General features: G+C 40.6%; 1 protein-coding gene across 1 annotated transcript; it reads left to right on the forward strand.

Moving 5' to 3' along the window:
* Positions 1–429: 429 nt before the first annotated feature.
* On the forward strand, positions 430–16511 carry LOC115027497 (CD109 antigen-like). Its single transcript, XM_029460859.1, has 32 exons — positions 430–509; positions 634–785; positions 872–900; positions 1022–1255; positions 1364–1486; positions 1594–1633; positions 2482–2563; positions 2647–2746; positions 2867–2963; positions 3040–3149; positions 3227–3418; positions 3697–3801; positions 3925–3987; positions 4505–4669; positions 4768–4920; positions 5956–6025; positions 6215–6299; positions 6748–6865; positions 8015–8128; positions 8331–8549; positions 8682–8823; positions 10038–10214; positions 10350–10431; positions 10611–10842; positions 11318–11489; positions 12084–12274; positions 12727–12882; positions 12977–13042; positions 13795–13934; positions 14098–14254; positions 15130–15232; positions 15331–16511. The coding sequence occupies exons 1-32, from the start codon at positions 430–432 to the stop codon at positions 15525–15527; spliced, it is 4146 nt and encodes a 1381-aa protein (XP_029316719.1). The 3' UTR covers positions 15528–16511.
* The last annotated feature ends 203 nt before the right edge of the window (positions 16512–16714 follow it).

Raw genomic sequence — 16714 nt, forward strand, 5'->3', positions numbered from 1 at the left:
TTGTGTCACATATTACATGCAGGGTTGTGTTCCTTCTGACATTCAAGATGTATTTTCTTCTCGGCATGGACACAGTTACACCAGAGCGTCTCTCTCTTTGCTTTGGACTGGACTGGGAATTGTCAAACCCTGAATAGACAGATGAGACTCATCCCCCTGGGCAAAGGTGTTAAGAGTGTGAGAGCTATACTTCCTCCTTTGTGTGTGTGACAAAGAATACATATGTGTGATGATATGTGTATGCATCCTGTTGTGTGTGTGTGTGTGACGGTGTGTATGAGTATGTGAGTGCGGCCCCATGGGGCGTCGGTGGACAGACGGGAGGTGGGGTTTGGTAACACGTCGGTCCAGGTTACTTCACGAAGAGGTCGCTGTCAGTTCGGTGTCTGTCACCGACGTTGAACGAGTGGCGAAGCGGGCACCAGAAGCATGGATGTTATCTGGACTCTGGTGGTGTGTGTGGGAGTTGTGTTTCCTGCTGTGCCTGTTTCGACTCAGGATTCATCCAGGTCAGACATGCGATTTGTTAATACAATCCTAATACAATTGTTTTTCCTTTTAGTTCATATATTAATGCAGTTTTTAATCTAATGACCCAACTCGTTTGACCAACCAATAACCTCTTTCTACTAGGACATTGTTTCTGATCTCAGTTCCAGAGGTGTTGCATGCTGGGACACCCACTCCGCTGGCTGTCACCATCCTTGCTGACTTCCCTTGCAGGGTGATGGCTGAAGTGACGTATGGCAACACCATAGTTTCCCGAACAGAGGACTTCCAAGGAGGTGATACTATAGTGACAAAGAAGTTCAAGGTTGATTTGCATACTTCCTGACTTTTAAGGAGGCTAAAGTGTCCTTCTGTTTTTAAGGTTTGACCAGGGTCCTCACACTCCCTCCTGTGAGTAGGAATTCTGTTTATTTATCACAGATGAGAAAACTATACTTGGAAATGATTGAATGACCGTTTTATCCTGATATCCCGTGTATATGTGTCTGACACGCTTATACAACCGTTCCAGATTCTTGCATCTACAACCCAGAATTCCCTCTTAAACTTGACGGTGAGGGGCTACAGAGATGACGATGTCATTTTCACCAACAACACCACCCTCAGCTTCAGCCCCAGAAATGTCTACACCTTCATTCAAACCGACAGATCACGCTACCAACCGGGCGACACCGTCAAAGTCAGAGTTGTGTCTGTGCAGGTGGATAACCATCCGTACAAAGGCAGAGTGGATATCTCTATACAGGTAGGCCTCTGTCTTCTGTGGGACAAAAGCCAGAGGAGTTGAATGGATTTTTAGCCAGGTATTGTGTTGTGGTGGGAAGTTTGACTGACGTTCTTTTGTCCCGCGCAGGATCCCAGTGGGGACGTTGTCGACAGGGGGGAGTCCCCAGGGAATCTGGGGATTGTGTTGCGGGAATTCAGTTTGTCCCAGACGCCTCCTCTTGGACAGTGGGCGATCACAATCACAGTGAACGTAGGCTTGAAGTGTAGAAATGTCTTCACCTTTGTGCTGGATGACTTCTGTTTGAATTTATTAGGAAAATAATCTTCCCATTTAATCTCCCATCCTCTTCCTTACAGGGTGTGACTGATGAGAAAACATTCACTGTGGAGCATTACGGTAATAGATCTATCAGTTTATTGCAATGTTATGTTTTAGCCATTGCAGCGGGAAGTTGGTTGGCTGGTCCACCGCTGAAAATATCTCATCAACTAATGGTTGGATTTCAATAACAATTTATTGTAGATATTCAAGGTCCTTAGAGGACACACTCAAAATACCTTCTGTTCAGCTGACTTTTCCTCTGGTGCCACTATCTGGTCAAAATCCTAATTTGTCCGATACTGTGGTTTATGATTAAATACCTCCAGCATAAATGACATTCCCATCATCCTCTGCTGTACTTTGTGTTCAGCGCTATTTAGAACATTTTAGCAAGCTAACAATTAGGGCTGCAACTACGATTATTATCGTTGTTGATCAATCTGTTAGTTGTTGGGTCTATAAAATGTCGATCAGTGTGTTTCCCAAAGCTCAAGATGATGTCCTCGCTGCTCCTAATACTAAGATGGGTTACATGCAGAGTCTAGATTCCACTGTGTGTGCTGTGTACATGTGTGTGACCATTACAAGAGGATTCAAAATCCTCCATTTCCATTTTAAATGTTAAAAATATTGAGTTAACTGTCATAGAGGATTAAAGAAAACACAAAATATTCACATTTAAGAAGCTGGAAACAAAAAATGTTGCCTTTTCTTTCTATTAAAAAATGTATTCAAAACAATTAATCATCTATCAAAAATAGTTAGCGATTAAGTGAATAGTTGACCACTTATCGATTAATCTATGCAGCTCTAGCTAACAAGCTAAACTAAGATGATGAACATAGTAAATGTTACCATTGTCATTGTGAGCATGAATAATTTAACGACTGCCGCTCCTGTAATCTTCCTGACTGCTTTTGCAGAGCGTCCTCACTTTGAAGTGCTCTTCAAGACACCTTCCCAGGTCCTCTTAGGAGATGACATCTCAGGATCAGTGAGAGCACTGTGAGTTCAATTAGCTCATGCAAATCAATAATCACATGTGCACATATGTTAAGCAAGTAGTACTTCTCTCTTCCCCCCTCTAGTTACCCCAGTGGGCGACCTGTACAGGGAACACTGGTTGTCTCTCTGGCTTCTGATGTGCAGAATGCAGCCTCTCCATTCATGCTAACACAAACTAAAGAGGTGAAGTTTTATTGCCCCTGTAGTCCATTTATGAAATAATTGACTCTCTGTGCTTTTAGTTGGCATTTTCAGTAAATGTATCTGCATACTGAACATGTCACGTTTGAACTTGTTTTTCAGATCTATGGCTCATCACAGTTTGTCTTCAGCAAAGATCTGCTTCAAGTAATTGGCAGCCGTGTCCATGTTGCCGCCTACGTTACTGACGACCTTACAGGTGAGATACTTTGCGAAACTGTTGATTTTTAAACAATCTCAAAATAATGATGTTACATCCTCTCTTGTCACACAAGGAATTAAAGTGAACAAAACCGTTGAAGTCCACGTCATGACGAAGACGTTCCAGTTAACGTTTGATGATGTTCCAGCTACACTGAAGCCATCTTTACACTTCTCTACAAAAGTGAGTGAATTATTATTATTCTGTTTATTTGAGATCTGTTTTAAACTGTCGCTAACTACTCTGCTTCTACTCCACAGCTAAGGATCTCCAGATATGACAGAAAGCCACTCAGCTCACAGGATCTAACGCACTCGGCTGTGATCAAAGTCAATCAGATAACACCCAAAAAAGATGCTGAACAAACAACTCGGATACTTCCGGTGCCCGCGGACGGGAACATCCACATCCAGTTTGAATTACAGGATCAAGTAGTGATGCTTCTTATTTGGGTGAGTATTTCGACTTACAGTACCTGGAATGTTGGTCCTCGGGGAGAAGCAGTGTTCGGCAGTTTCGTTGTTATGTAAGATGAGTAGTTTCAGCACAGAAGGATTACACACCTATGAACTTAAGTAGACTGTAAGCAAACATCCGAAGATTCTAAAACATATTAACTTTCCTTCATTTTGGAGGGGGGAAAAACATTAGCAACACACAAAGATATCTTTCATGTAGCTGAAATGATTATTTCCATTCATATTTTCTTGTATCTTGTGTTTGTATCCAGGGAATATTCCAATCCAGTGTGGAGCATATCGCTGTCACCAACAACTACCCCTCTCCTAGTGGCTCATACATTCAGATCTCCCCGGTCGACTCCTCACCTGCACAGGTAACTCTAACACATATATTTTGTACCATTGCGGTACATTAACAAAAATACAGCAAACATGCCTAAATGATGTTGTTAATTATGCCACCAAGACATAATCCACACAACATGTTTAACTTTCAGGTTGGATTGCCTCTTCAGATAGATGTGAAGAGCACTTTTAATCCAACTACTCTTCACTTTGTGGTATGTTTGGTCAAATAATGCATCCAATTAATCTGCGAACAACATAATCTGGCACTTTCCTTCCTGCAATAAATACATACATGTCTACATGAGTGCTGTATAACTTGTATAACTTTATATTAGTGTCTTTATTCATTGAAGTGAAGGTGATCTATTTCTCCCATCGTATACTGTATATCCCTTACTAGCGCCATTCTTTTTATACCAGTTTGTATTTATTTCTGATTTGAGTGGAACCAGTAGGATTTATACAAAGATATCAGAGATCACAATATCCTGCTGTCTGTAGAACAAAGATTCAAGAAAAGTTCTCCCAAAATATGCTAATATCTTCACTCGACCAGAAGATGTGGGACTGATTAGCATTTATCTTCAACCTCACACTGCTGTTGAGTATTTTCCAATGTTGAGAGAGGATATATTCATTAGGCATCACTCTAAAATATGCTACACAGAATGCATATGTAGAAATCATTATAGGAATTTATGCAAAGAAGAAATATTGTTGTACTTCCAGGTGAGCTCAAGAGGTCAAGTGGTGGCCGCTGGGACAAAGAATTCCTCCTCTTTTTCTCTAACCCCAACACTGTCCTGGTCCCCCGACGCCTACGTCACTGTCTACTGCGTCCTCTCTGACGGAGAGGTCACCAGCGACACAGCGCATATCCCCATCAACAACTATGTACTTTAATGTTTTCAACATATTCTATCATATTATTCTTATAGCTGCGTGATTCACACGGACATGCCTGTGATTGTTTGTGTGTCTGCTTTCCTCAGGTATCTCTTAGCTGGAGCAGGAACAAAGCCCAGCCAGGTGAGAAGGTGTCGCTCACCGTGACTGCTCTCCAACCGACATCCCAGTTAGGGATCGTGGTAATGGGGGCGCATGATGACGCACCGCAGGCTGACCTCGACTTAAAAGTGGAGCCGGTATGACAACCCGTTTTGATTTGCCAAAGCCTTAAAGGTATAAAAGTTTCTATCTTCAGACAAAAGGGTAAAATATCATCTCTGAAACTTAAACTTATGTGAGCCTCCTTCCGAAAGTCTCTTGTTTAGATACTGTCAGATTTGCCCCACTTCTCTTTTGTCCATTTCACAGTTTAACTACAAAGCACTAGTCTTCCCAGTCACTTCCAGGGCCTGCTTTCTCCCAGTTAGATACTGTGTGACCACTAAACCGGTTAGTCTGGATGTAACCCATCTGTCTAAGAGATGGTAACTCTAGTGTGTTGGCTGCAGGACCTGAGGGTTATTGGAGGAAACAAAGCTTCACCACAGAGGGCCGTCTTAACGTGACCTTTACTCTCATCTCCAAAGCCCCGGCGCCGTGTATTATGTCTAGTTAGAATGGGGCATTTAAAAAAAAAAAAAAAGACAGATCTCCTCGGGCTAGAGTTGAGACTGGTTTACGCCTTACATCACTTGCTGAGACCTGACCTATATTTCACTGGCTGTTACAGCAAAGATGATGAAGGAACTCTCAGTACAGAATTTCATTAAAGCTGTAAAACTCATTACAGCTGTATGTTCAGCAGCTGCTATAACAAAGTCACCATTGTTAACACATTCTCCGTGTCTTTGACAGGGGAACAGGAGGTTTAGGAAGATCTGAGTTGTGTTCCTATTTTTAGATGTAGGTTTATTTTGTGTATCTTTTATTTAGTAATTACATATTTATTTATTTTTTGTCAATTTCTATTTAATGAAATTATTTATTTAATTACTTTGAAAGATTTTTCCATCTCTTTTTGGTTGACTTAATTTTGATACTATTCCAATCTCAAAATACATTCCTGTATCTTTTATATCATTTGTTTCATATCCGTGAACGCACATGAGTGTGTTTTGTTGTTGTTGTTGTGTGTAAATGGAAATGAGCCTTGAAACAAAGATGTGCAGCTGAATGTATAATCTTCTTTGGCTCGCTAAAAAAAATCTTTTTTTGTGTCTTTTATAACGCAGGAATGTAATATTAGAACGCTGACTAATGCCAGGCTATATAAGAAAAAGCAGCCTGATGGACCTAAACATGGTATGATCATAATTAACACAGTGAATAAACGTGATCCTTTTTAATTTAGCATCTGCATCATATTTAAATTCTCATGTAGCCATTTAGTATATTGGATTGGTCCCAGAATTTGAAGAATGCTGGATTTAATCTTCATTCTTCAAATATTTGTACAGTTCCTCTGATCTCTTCACTTCTTTTCTTTTGCAGAAGAAGATGCCCTAATAGTCAAGAGGTTCTGGAGCCGTTGGCTGAATGCCAGTGAATCCTTGCTGTGGTTCGACGCTCCTGTCAGGTGAGTGCTCAAAGGTGCATTATCAAAACATTCATTTGTTATTACTTACTTTATTGAATTACAAATTATTTTCCTTTATCATTATTATGATTATTTCAATGTATTATTTACTTAGTATTATTACTATTTGTTTGTTTTTTCTCCTTGCTTTTTCCCTCATGTATAAATAAAGGTATTCGATTAATATATGATACTGGCATGTTCTTTGACTTGTGTTATTTATAGTATATGACAAAATGAGTTTGTATCATGGAGAGAAAAGTACATGTATAGAAGAAATGAGTCAATAAGTAAGAAAGAAAAGTTCATTATTCTGGAAATGGGAAGATAATTCAAATGAGTGATTACTATTGTCAAATATACAGTACAAGCACATTTCCCTACATACTTAGGACAAAACCTACTAAATAAATTCAGTGTTATTATTATTTTCTGTCATTTCTATCAGTGATCAAACATGGACAAGTGGGAAAATAACCGTGCCAGATGGTGTCACGTCTTTGAGAGCTGTAGCACTGGTGATGTCAGACAACATGGGTTTGGGCTTCACTCCTGTGCCACACAGGGTAACTAAATGCTCACAATGCGCCTCTATATTACATTGATGTTTCTCACATCTGGGCATTATTTTTCCCACAAATCTTGTTAGTTCCTCTTCCATTATCAAATCAAATCAAATTTATTTGTATAGCCCAATATCACAAATTATACATTTGTCTCAGTGTGCTTTACAGACTGTACAGGTTACGACACCCTCTGTCCTTAGACCCTCGCATCGCACAAGGAAAAACTTCCTAAAAGAAACCCCATAATTAAAGGGGGAAAAATGGAAGAAACCTCAGGGAGAGCAACTGAGCAGGGATCCCTCTCCCAGGACGGACAGACGTGCAATAGATGTCGTGTGTACAGGATAAACAACATAGTACAAATACAACATTTGACAGAAATTATGTTGTGTTGAAAAAAGAGAAAGTTTGGATGAATCCAGGAAAATGTCAATAAGGCTTCCCGGTGTCCAGCAGGACCAGGTCAGCAGGCGCTGTCACGATTCATGATCCTGACGTAAACTTTATCAGTGGCAACCTGCCACATGAGAGACAGACTCTCCGGGGATGATACCCCGGATGATGAGTTAGTAACATACATTTACATAAATGCATACAGATAGAGAGGGAGAAGGAGAGAGGGAGGGGAGGAGAGAGGAAGAGAAGGAAGAGAGCAGGGAGGTGTCGCCCGGCAGTCTAATCCTATAGCAGCATAACTAGCGGCTGATCCAGGGCAAACCTGAGCCAGCCCTAACTATAAGCTTTATCAAAAAGGAAAGTCTTTAGCCTGCTCTTAAATGTATCAGGATACTTGTGAATATACTCACATGAGTGACTTGAAAGATCTGTCTATCATGGTCTGATTTAATACAGATTAACATTTTCTTTGATGCATTTATGCATTGGGAGTTTAAGATTTATCATTGCCTTATTTATGATTGTTTGAAAATCTCATCTGTGATGCAAACATTTTATTTTTAAATATAAGGTTTAAGGATTCCAGTGTGCTTTAGTGCCATTTTAAGAGTCTTAAGCATATTTTGATGATTATCAGGATAATATTATGAATAGCAGTTATTCTGGGCAGGATAATCTGGATAATCTCGTCCCATGCCTAGCTAAACCCTGTTCCACTAACAGTGTTAGCTGAAGCTGTTCTCCCGTTCACAGTTGACCGTGTCCAAAGATTTTTCCTTGTCTCTGGATGTGCCATCATACCTCATAAGAGGAGAGGAAATTGTGCTGGAGGTGAACATCATCAACCATTTAGAGCACGACATAGAGGTATGAAGGACTACACTTTGTGGAATATTTTGCTAAAATCAGACGAGAAAGTATTACTTCGGTCTTCAGATACAGTTCCAACAAACTGATGATTTATTAGTGTCTTCCAATAATCTGTCACCGTTATTTATGGCACACAGAAAATGTTACATTCTTTTTCATTTTAAATGATTGCTTTGTTCACATTTGTTTCTCTCCACAGGTCTTGCTGCTGTTAGCAAAGAGTGATGCCTTCGAGTTTGTTTTGGCAGACAAAGGAGATGTCTCGGTGGTAAATGCCCAGAAACTCACTTTAGGGAGTCATGTATCTGCTTCAGCGCTGTTCCCTATAAGGCCTGTGGCTCTGGGCGAGATGGAAATATCTGTGGACGCAGTATCCGCGGAGGCCTCAGACAGCCTTGTTTGGAAAGTGCTTGTGAAGGTGCGGTATGATGGAAACATTGGGTAATATCCATATGCATGTGATGTCCCAGTAAGAAAGTAGTATTTAGAAATGCTACGTGGCATACGGTTAATCCTACGATAACGATGAATCACGTCCGTGTTCCCGCAGCCTGAGGGAGTTGAACAGTTCTTCTCAGAGACTCTGTTCCTGGAGATGGAACCATTGAAATACAACAATTCCAGATCCATCTCCTTCTCCTTTCCACCAGATGTAGTACCGGGCAGCCACAGGGCTCATGTGGCCTTGGTTGGTACGTCTACGATTTTGTCCTTCCTGCTGTGCCAGTGGCAGTTCCATCTGAGTGCTCTTCATGTTTGCTTTCAGTCAATTAGGCATGTGTAATATGTGCCCGCATTTTCCTTTTGTGTTTAGATGATGAGCTTGGGTATTATGTCCTGAAAACATTTAGGTACTGAATGTTGGAAAATGGGAATGTTGCACATCAAACAGGAATGTTTATGGAGGGGCATATTCTGAACAGCTGTCAGGATGTTTGGCTTGGCTCCACTCAGGTTGAGGGATGTTGGCCATTTGTCATAGTAAAAAGGCAAGCCGCAGTTTTGTCCTCAGTTGGAGCCAAATGTTTGGTTTTCTGCACTTCTTGTGACAGTGAGCTTTACTAAACGTCAAGCTAATGTAAAGTTTGTGTCTCTAGTGTAGCTTCCTGCCTGTGATGGTGTTTCCTCTCCGTTCTTCCATACCTTGTAACTTTAAGATTTATTTACTCATGTGTTCAGGCTGTTCTCATACAATGTTCAAACTTATACCTAAAAAAGTAATGCACTATAATTTGGCTTTAACCAACATAATACTTTTGTGTATAATTCACGTAATTGAGAGCCAGGACAGGCAACGTAGTTTAAAGAGCGTCAAAGCCTGCGTAGGGAGGATGTCGGGTTAGATGTGTGGCTCCAAAAACAACAGACTTTCACCCAGGAGACCGTGTTCATGTCATGTGTGAAACCAGAAGTCAACATTCACTGATTTGCAATTAACATTTAGTAAGTGACACCATTTCTGTAGGTATTTTAACCCAAATGATGATCTTTTCCTAAACCTAACCAAGTAGTTTTGTTGCTAAACAGGTTCTGCACTGCAGGGGTTTGCACAGGCGCCCTGATCGCTCGTGTGGCTGGACAAACAATACAAAATAACTTTAGTAAGATATCATTTGAACAGTTGTATGAGGATATGTAAATATGGTAAAGGTTGGCAGCGTTATAATGATTTACAGAACAGTGGAGCGAATGGTTATGCTGCATGCCATAAAACAGTATCGTCCCAGGTTCAATTCTGGCCTTGGGACCTTTGTTGCATGTCATACCCCTCTCTCTTTCTCTCAACCGATTTCTACTTTACTCACAGTTTCTGACCCTTTTGGTCTGTCCAGTCTTAAAGCTATTAGTGAACATGTTGTGCAACAGTTAAATCCCTCCTCCTTCCTTCCTGTATTGCTTTACACAGGTGATATCTTGGCTTTGTCCATCAACAACTTGGACTTGCTGCTTCAGATGCCTCTTGGTTGTGGGGAGCAGAACATGATCCACTTTGCTCCAAGTATTTATGTCCTCCAGTACCTGGACAAGTTAATCCAGGACAATCTAGAGATCCGGAGCAGGGCTCTGGACTACATGGTGGAAGGTAAGCAGCCTTTACATCACTGCGTTACAGTAAATGTAGTGTGCACATTATAACATATGTGTAACGTTATTTCATGTGTACTTAAAATGTAATAAGATGCATTAAGTTGCCAACCTTTTTGTTTTCTGCTGTAAGGATATCAGAGACAACTATCCTTCCAACGAGATGACGGTTCATTCAGTGCTTTCGGAGCCAGCGACACCTCCGGTAGCACATGGTAGGTCACCAATTAGAGCCTGTTCTTTTTGCCCTTAAAGGGATTGTTATAGCAGCTGGTATAGCTGTGTTACAGTGTAGGTGACGCGAGAAGAGGGCACTGACAGGGCACAAAGAGACGGGAAGAAAATGCTTTTATCGCTCAGTCTCTGATGATCCCTCTCCTTTCTGTGGTCCCAGGTTAACAGCCTTCGTGCTGAGGTGCGTCCTCCAGGCGCAGCCCTACATGCAGGTAGACCAGAGTGTCCTGACCGGAGCCCTCACCTGGCTCTTGAAACACCAGGGGCCCCAGGGAGAGTTCAGTGAGGTGGGCAAGTTGATCCACACGGAGATGCAGGGAGGACTGGATAATGGTCAAGTGGCACTCACTGCCTATGTACTGATCGCACTGCTTGAGGACGAGAACTACACGGTGAGTTACGGGGATTTGTGTATTTCAGTAGAGGAAGTTACTATATGAGATTTTACAAAATTATTTACTCTCAACTCTAGAGCATAGGTCTTCAACAGGGGGTCCGCGGATGTACTGCAGGGGGTCGCACAATTGTTTGTAGATAAAGCAAATGTTTTTGTAATCTTTTTTTTTGTAATTTAAAATAAATAAATATTTCTTTGCGCATTCACATTCTCTCCTCCGCTGTACTTTGTGAAGGGCGGCGACACACACCTACAGTCAGAGACAGAGTGGAGGAACGGACCTCTTCAAGCCTCTTCTATACAATATATACAGTAGGGGGTCCCTGCTCCACGCTACACCAGTTTGGGGGTCCTTGGCCTCAAAAACGTTGAAGACCCCTGCTCTAGAGTATATTACATGAAGGTGCTGTATATTAGGAACATAAGTCAGTTGGCAATAATGATCTTTTGTCTGGTTCCTCCGTGTGAAGGACATGTACCCAGGGAATGTGTCGCTGGCCCAGAAGTATCTGGAGAACAAATGGTCCAGTGGAGTGGTCAGTAACTACAGCCTGTGTCTGGTGGCCTATGCTTTAGCTCTGGCCAACAGCCCTGTGGCCGGCACGGCCCTGGATGAGCTCAGCAGGAGAGCCGACTACAGAGGTAATTTAGTAAAAGTTGATTTATGTTCAGGAAAAGTCACATATCCTCTTTAATGCCTTCTTTGTGTTATTATTGTTGTTGATACGAGAGGCTGCTGCATTATATCCTACTGAAACTGCCACTATATCAACACCCAGTTTTATTTCCATTTGATCAGATGTTGGACTAAAAACTATTTGGGAGTTATTTGATAATTATTTAAACACTGCCTTAATGTGAATTGACCAGAAATGTGTTACACTGATAAGTGGTGAGGACACCATTATGTCAAACCTCCGATTAAATCTTGCAATTTACAATTGCTTTTGTCAAATATATGTGACATCTCAGTAATCATTGGCCCATGCGTTGTGGCTTAAAACAAGTGTTCCTTGTGATTATGTGAGGAGATGCTCCCTGGCACATTTGGGGATGACAAGAAATCAGAGAGGATTTTGGATTGTTTTCTACCACCAATGGTTAACGAAATACAGGCCTTAATCTAAAATGTGTTGCTTTAGCAATCATTTTATAAGCAAGAGCAGCAGCAACAAAAACAACAATTATCCAGCACTTTTTAAATCGGACTCCGTCTGTTGTCATTTTGTTCCAAAGATGGAGTCATGATCTGGACATCCTCAGCAGGACTGGAGTCACATGACGGGCAGCCGCGCTCAGCACAGATCGAGATGACCTCTTACGTGCTGCTCGCTCTTTATAGGCGCGGCAGCTTGGTGGAGGGCATTGAACTCTTGAAATGGTTAAGCAAGCAGAGAAACCATCTAGGAGGCTACGGGACAACACAGGTGACAATCGTTTACCATCTTCATGTATCAGGAGTTAAAATGTTGCATCATCATCTGACATTACAAGTTAAACCTGCTTCTCACGGGTCCAGTTGCGACACGTGAAGTTTAGCTTGCTGCGGTGTGTGGACTGATGTCATGGGGATTGGAGCCATCGTCTCATCCTAATGACTTTGAGTTTTATGGGATTTTCAAGTCATGTTCCTGTGTTTAAAATGTTTATGTCTCTGGACAGCACGTATTGAAAGCTTGAGAAGTTCATAATGGCAATTTCACAGCAATTGTTTTTATACAAAAAGATAAAATATACATATTTGTTAATTAATTGGGGGGAAAGCCACGTATCACCGTGGTACCATATAGCACAAAATATTCCCCAATTCTGCACGATACATAAAGTGATATAATCCACATGCATGTATTTTTAACCTGTTTCCCTTTTCCTTCCTCAGGACACAATAGTTGCCCTCCAGGCTCTGGCTTTTTACGCTGCCTTCAGTGGTGGCAACGCCATCGACCTCCGGCTCAACATATCTGCTCCAGCGTCTCAGTTTGCGTCACTATTTAGCATCAACTCCTCCACCTATCTGACGTATCAGAGCCAAGAGGTAATAGATCTGGGTCTCATTTTCATATGATTTGATGCTGTGTTTACTTTACCATCCGTCATCCTTGATTTTTTGCTTTTACTTTATTTCTTAGATTAATGCTGACAAAGATCTAAACCTAAATATATACATGGAAGGAAGAGGATTTGCAATATTTCAGGTACAGTTATACAATCTTACTGTTACTGTCTGTACGTTCATTCCATTACACTGATGAACTGTGATCTATGGGATGGTTATAGTTTGTAGCTTTAATATGAATTCTGCTAAACTTATCCATGTTTAAGGAAAATATTGGACCACATCTACAAACAACCCCCCCGCAATGCAGGAATGTTTTTATACCACTAACATATTCAAGTCAACATAAAAAAGAAATGGTTTAACAACTGGAGCATGACCAGAATAAATTGAACACAGCGGCTGTGCACAATCACTTCACCCCGCACAATACACTGCATTGTAAATGCTAAACCAAAACAGCCAAATGCAAATGTAACATAATAATGGACTCCCAGCAATTAACATCTGGAACACATACTCCAGCTGAAAGTCCTGTCTGCGTTTCATGTCTCCAGATAATATCACTCACAGGAGGACTTTGGGGAAAGGTTAATCTTTTCAATATGTTTAATATTACAACCTGTAGTCTTCTTTTCCAATCTTCCACATATCCTGTTTTGACCCTTTCCGTAATTCAATATTTTAAAAACAAATAGAGATTCAGTCTTTATTTCATTTTTGCTTTATGGAATGGGGATGTTGCTGTAACAGATACTGTTTTTGTGACCTTCAGGCATTTGAACTTAACCATCTACATTACTGACTACAGGCAGTACTGTAAACTTGAGCTCTGCGCCACTAAATCTACCTTTTCACTTTTGTTGTTTACAACTCCATGAATCCATCCAGATGAATATATTTTACAACCTGGAGAGCAAAGCTTTATCACAGAGCCTCCAGCACGCCAATGATGAGGAGGCGTTCGCATTAGATGTTGATGTCACTGAGGAAAGAGACTACAATCACATGCTATTATCTATATGTACAAGGTAAGATAGACCTATATGTCGAGTTAATTTCCTTTTCCTTTGTGTAAAATATGCCTGTATTTCTGACATCATCTATATGTTTTAAGTTACATTATCACCCATGTCAAATATCCAGCAAAAACAAGGGACTAGAATCATGTGATGTTTTGCTTTGGTCCTCTAGATTAAAGAACAGCCAGGTGATATCTCACACGGGCATGGTGATATTGGATGTGGGCATGCTCAGTGGTTTCAGTCTGTCGCCTGGAGCTGCTTTCCCAACAGATCTCATCAGGAAGGTGGACATACTGCCAGAGAAAGTCAGCCTCTATCTAGATTCAGTAAGTGTTTCATGATGTCATTTCATGGTCAGGCACGAAAGGTTGAGTTGGGCCTCGTTGTAGTTTTATTTTGTCAAACCAGAATTGAAACAATCTTAGTGGTTGGAGACCAGAAACCAGGGAACTAGTCCAAATCCTTTTTATTATTCGTTCAATTGATCATTTATGCTGAGTTTTTTCTCTCATAACTGTTGTTTGATGGTTGAAATGATGTTTCAAAGGCTTCACCACACTGCCAAGAGCATAATTCTGGTGGGAGATTATGAAATACTTTTATTTTACGTTCAATTTTATTCATTCATTGCATGAAAGCCGTTTAAATTGAATATATAAGTATCAGAATTAGCTGTCAAAAACCCATTATATGTCATTTGTGGGTCATTTTCAAATGCTAATTCCTCCTCTCGGGTCATTTCAACCCACACACTCTCAGAAACATACTGAGAACATGACCTCTGTGTCCTCAGTAGTAACTGGGCTTCTTCATGGGTCTGCAAATAATTGAAGAATGAAAGGTGTAATAGAGAAGGAAGATAACATGAGGGCTACTGTAGTACCCTTGTTGCTAACTGGAAAAAAGTCAGTCTGGCTCCAGGATATCAGTACCAGTATGTGATATCACCATCACGGTGGCTATCGTAGCTACGTCGAGTTAAGCCAACTGTACAGTATTTGCTTCTGTGAGGTGGATAAAGTTTAGGTTTTTTGTTTTTGCACTTCTCGCTGACTTCTCTCCTCCACAACCTTCATAAATTAAAAGATGATTTCCTACATTAGATACTTGTTCATCCTCACGAGATATGAAATAATAAGATAAGTAAATGTTATATCGTGTTTTATCTCGTCACCATTCACTTTTCTGTTCCTATTCTCAGCTGAACAAGTCAGAGGTTTGCATCACACTTCGAGTCATCAGAGACTACAAAGTGGCCCACGTACAGGATGCTATGGTGCAGGTTTACGACTACTACGAACCTAGTGAGTACAGTTTCAGTTCATGAAATACACAGTGATATACACATGGTGTCAGGCACTTATTATTATAACATCATATGATTATTTTCCCTGTCTCACAGCGAGAAAAGCATCACAAACATACAACTCAGCTCCTCTGCACAACATGAACTCCTGCTTCTTCTGTGGGGAAAGCTGTGAGCGCTGTAGGCCAGGAGTCACCATCATGACGTCCTCCAGCATTGTATCTCGCTCCATAAGCACCGCCACCTACAGCTTAGTTTGCCTCTTTCTTGGAGTCGCTACTTTTTTTATTTGAGTCTAATTAGACTGAATTGTAGATAAGATATACTTAGAGGTAATGATGTCCTTTTAGCACGTTCACACATTGATATGCACTCGATGCAATTTCAAAGTTGTTGTTTGAATACAAATGATTTCTTCTTGACAAGTGATTGTAATGTTTAGAGGCCTGTTTGCATGCTGCTCTTATGATGAGTCCACGTGCCTTCTACTGTTTATGATGCGTTTTGTTGTGTATTACTTTTTGAAAGAATGTGAATGAGAAATGACTATTTGGAAACGGATCAGTCACATTTCATTTATGTATTTTTGGTTTAATACAAAACAATATATTAATATTGAAGAATTAATCTACTTAGATTATTCTCCATATGATTCCATGTGTTGACATTTGATAAAGAACTCATGTATAGTTGGCAGCAGAACAAATAAAAACAAGTTAATTCTCCGTGTGTCCTGTTGTCGCCACTTTGGCAGTAAATGCAGACATGTTAAGCTGCCTGAAGAAGTATAAAGGATAAAATAAGATTTATTCTACAGCCTTAGCGTACTTTAAGGGTTTAATAAGTTTTATTCGTGTTGATATATAACGGTCCTGCTTAAGTCCGGGTGCAAATATGGCACCAAGGACAAAAAAATGCCTTTTGAGATCATTTGTAGTGAGATAAAGTACTCGACCCCTCTGCCACGTCACAAAACTCTGAGCCAAAGGAATGCAGGCTGACCTGCGCAGAGAACTCACACATGTAAGTCATCTCAAGACAGTAATCAGGTTTGACTTTGCTGACGTATCATGAAATATGAATGTTATTTCTAGGATTTCAGCCTACTGTGTTCAGTCTCATTTTGTACACCATAAACATCTCAAAGTAGCAATAACCAGAAAATAATATCTAAGTCTCCTCCAGTGATGGGAGCTTCGTTCTGTGGCTAGACCTGACCTTTGACCTCACTGTACCTTTTTTTCTTCTTCTTTTTGTTAATAAATATGGCATTTTGATGTTTTGTGTTTTAATGGAAATGCATGTCTGCTTTTTATGAGTAAGATGTTTTACAGGGCTCCTTGTGCAAAGATATTTCCCTCAAGGGGCAATAAAGCTTTTTGTTCATTAGCAAACAAATGGAATGAAGTTGAGAATATGAGTCAAGTACTTAAGACAAACCTAAACATGTTTATACCCTTAACTTTTGGCTTCATTTGAA

The sequence above is a fragment of the Cottoperca gobio genome, chromosome 22 (assembly GCF_900634415.1).
Source record: "Cottoperca gobio chromosome 22, fCotGob3.1, whole genome shotgun sequence".
Taxonomy (NCBI): Eukaryota; Metazoa; Chordata; class Actinopteri; order Perciformes; family Bovichtidae; genus Cottoperca; species Cottoperca gobio.

What these genes read in the sequence shown, in the direction of transcription:
- LOC115027497 (XM_029460859.1), top strand. Translation starts at nt 430, where the DNA reads ATGGATGTTATCTGGACTCTGGTGGTGTGTGTGGGAGTTGTGTTTCCT. An exon ending in GAGTGGATATCTCTATACAG is followed by an intron (nt 1,256 to 1,363) that starts GTAGGCCTCTGT and finishes TGTCCCGCGCAG; the next exon opens with GATCCCAGTGGGGACGTTGT. An exon ending in CAACTACTCTTCACTTTGTG is followed by an intron (nt 3,988 to 4,504) that starts GTATGTTTGGTC and finishes TTGTACTTCCAG; the next exon opens with GTGAGCTCAAGAGGTCAAGT.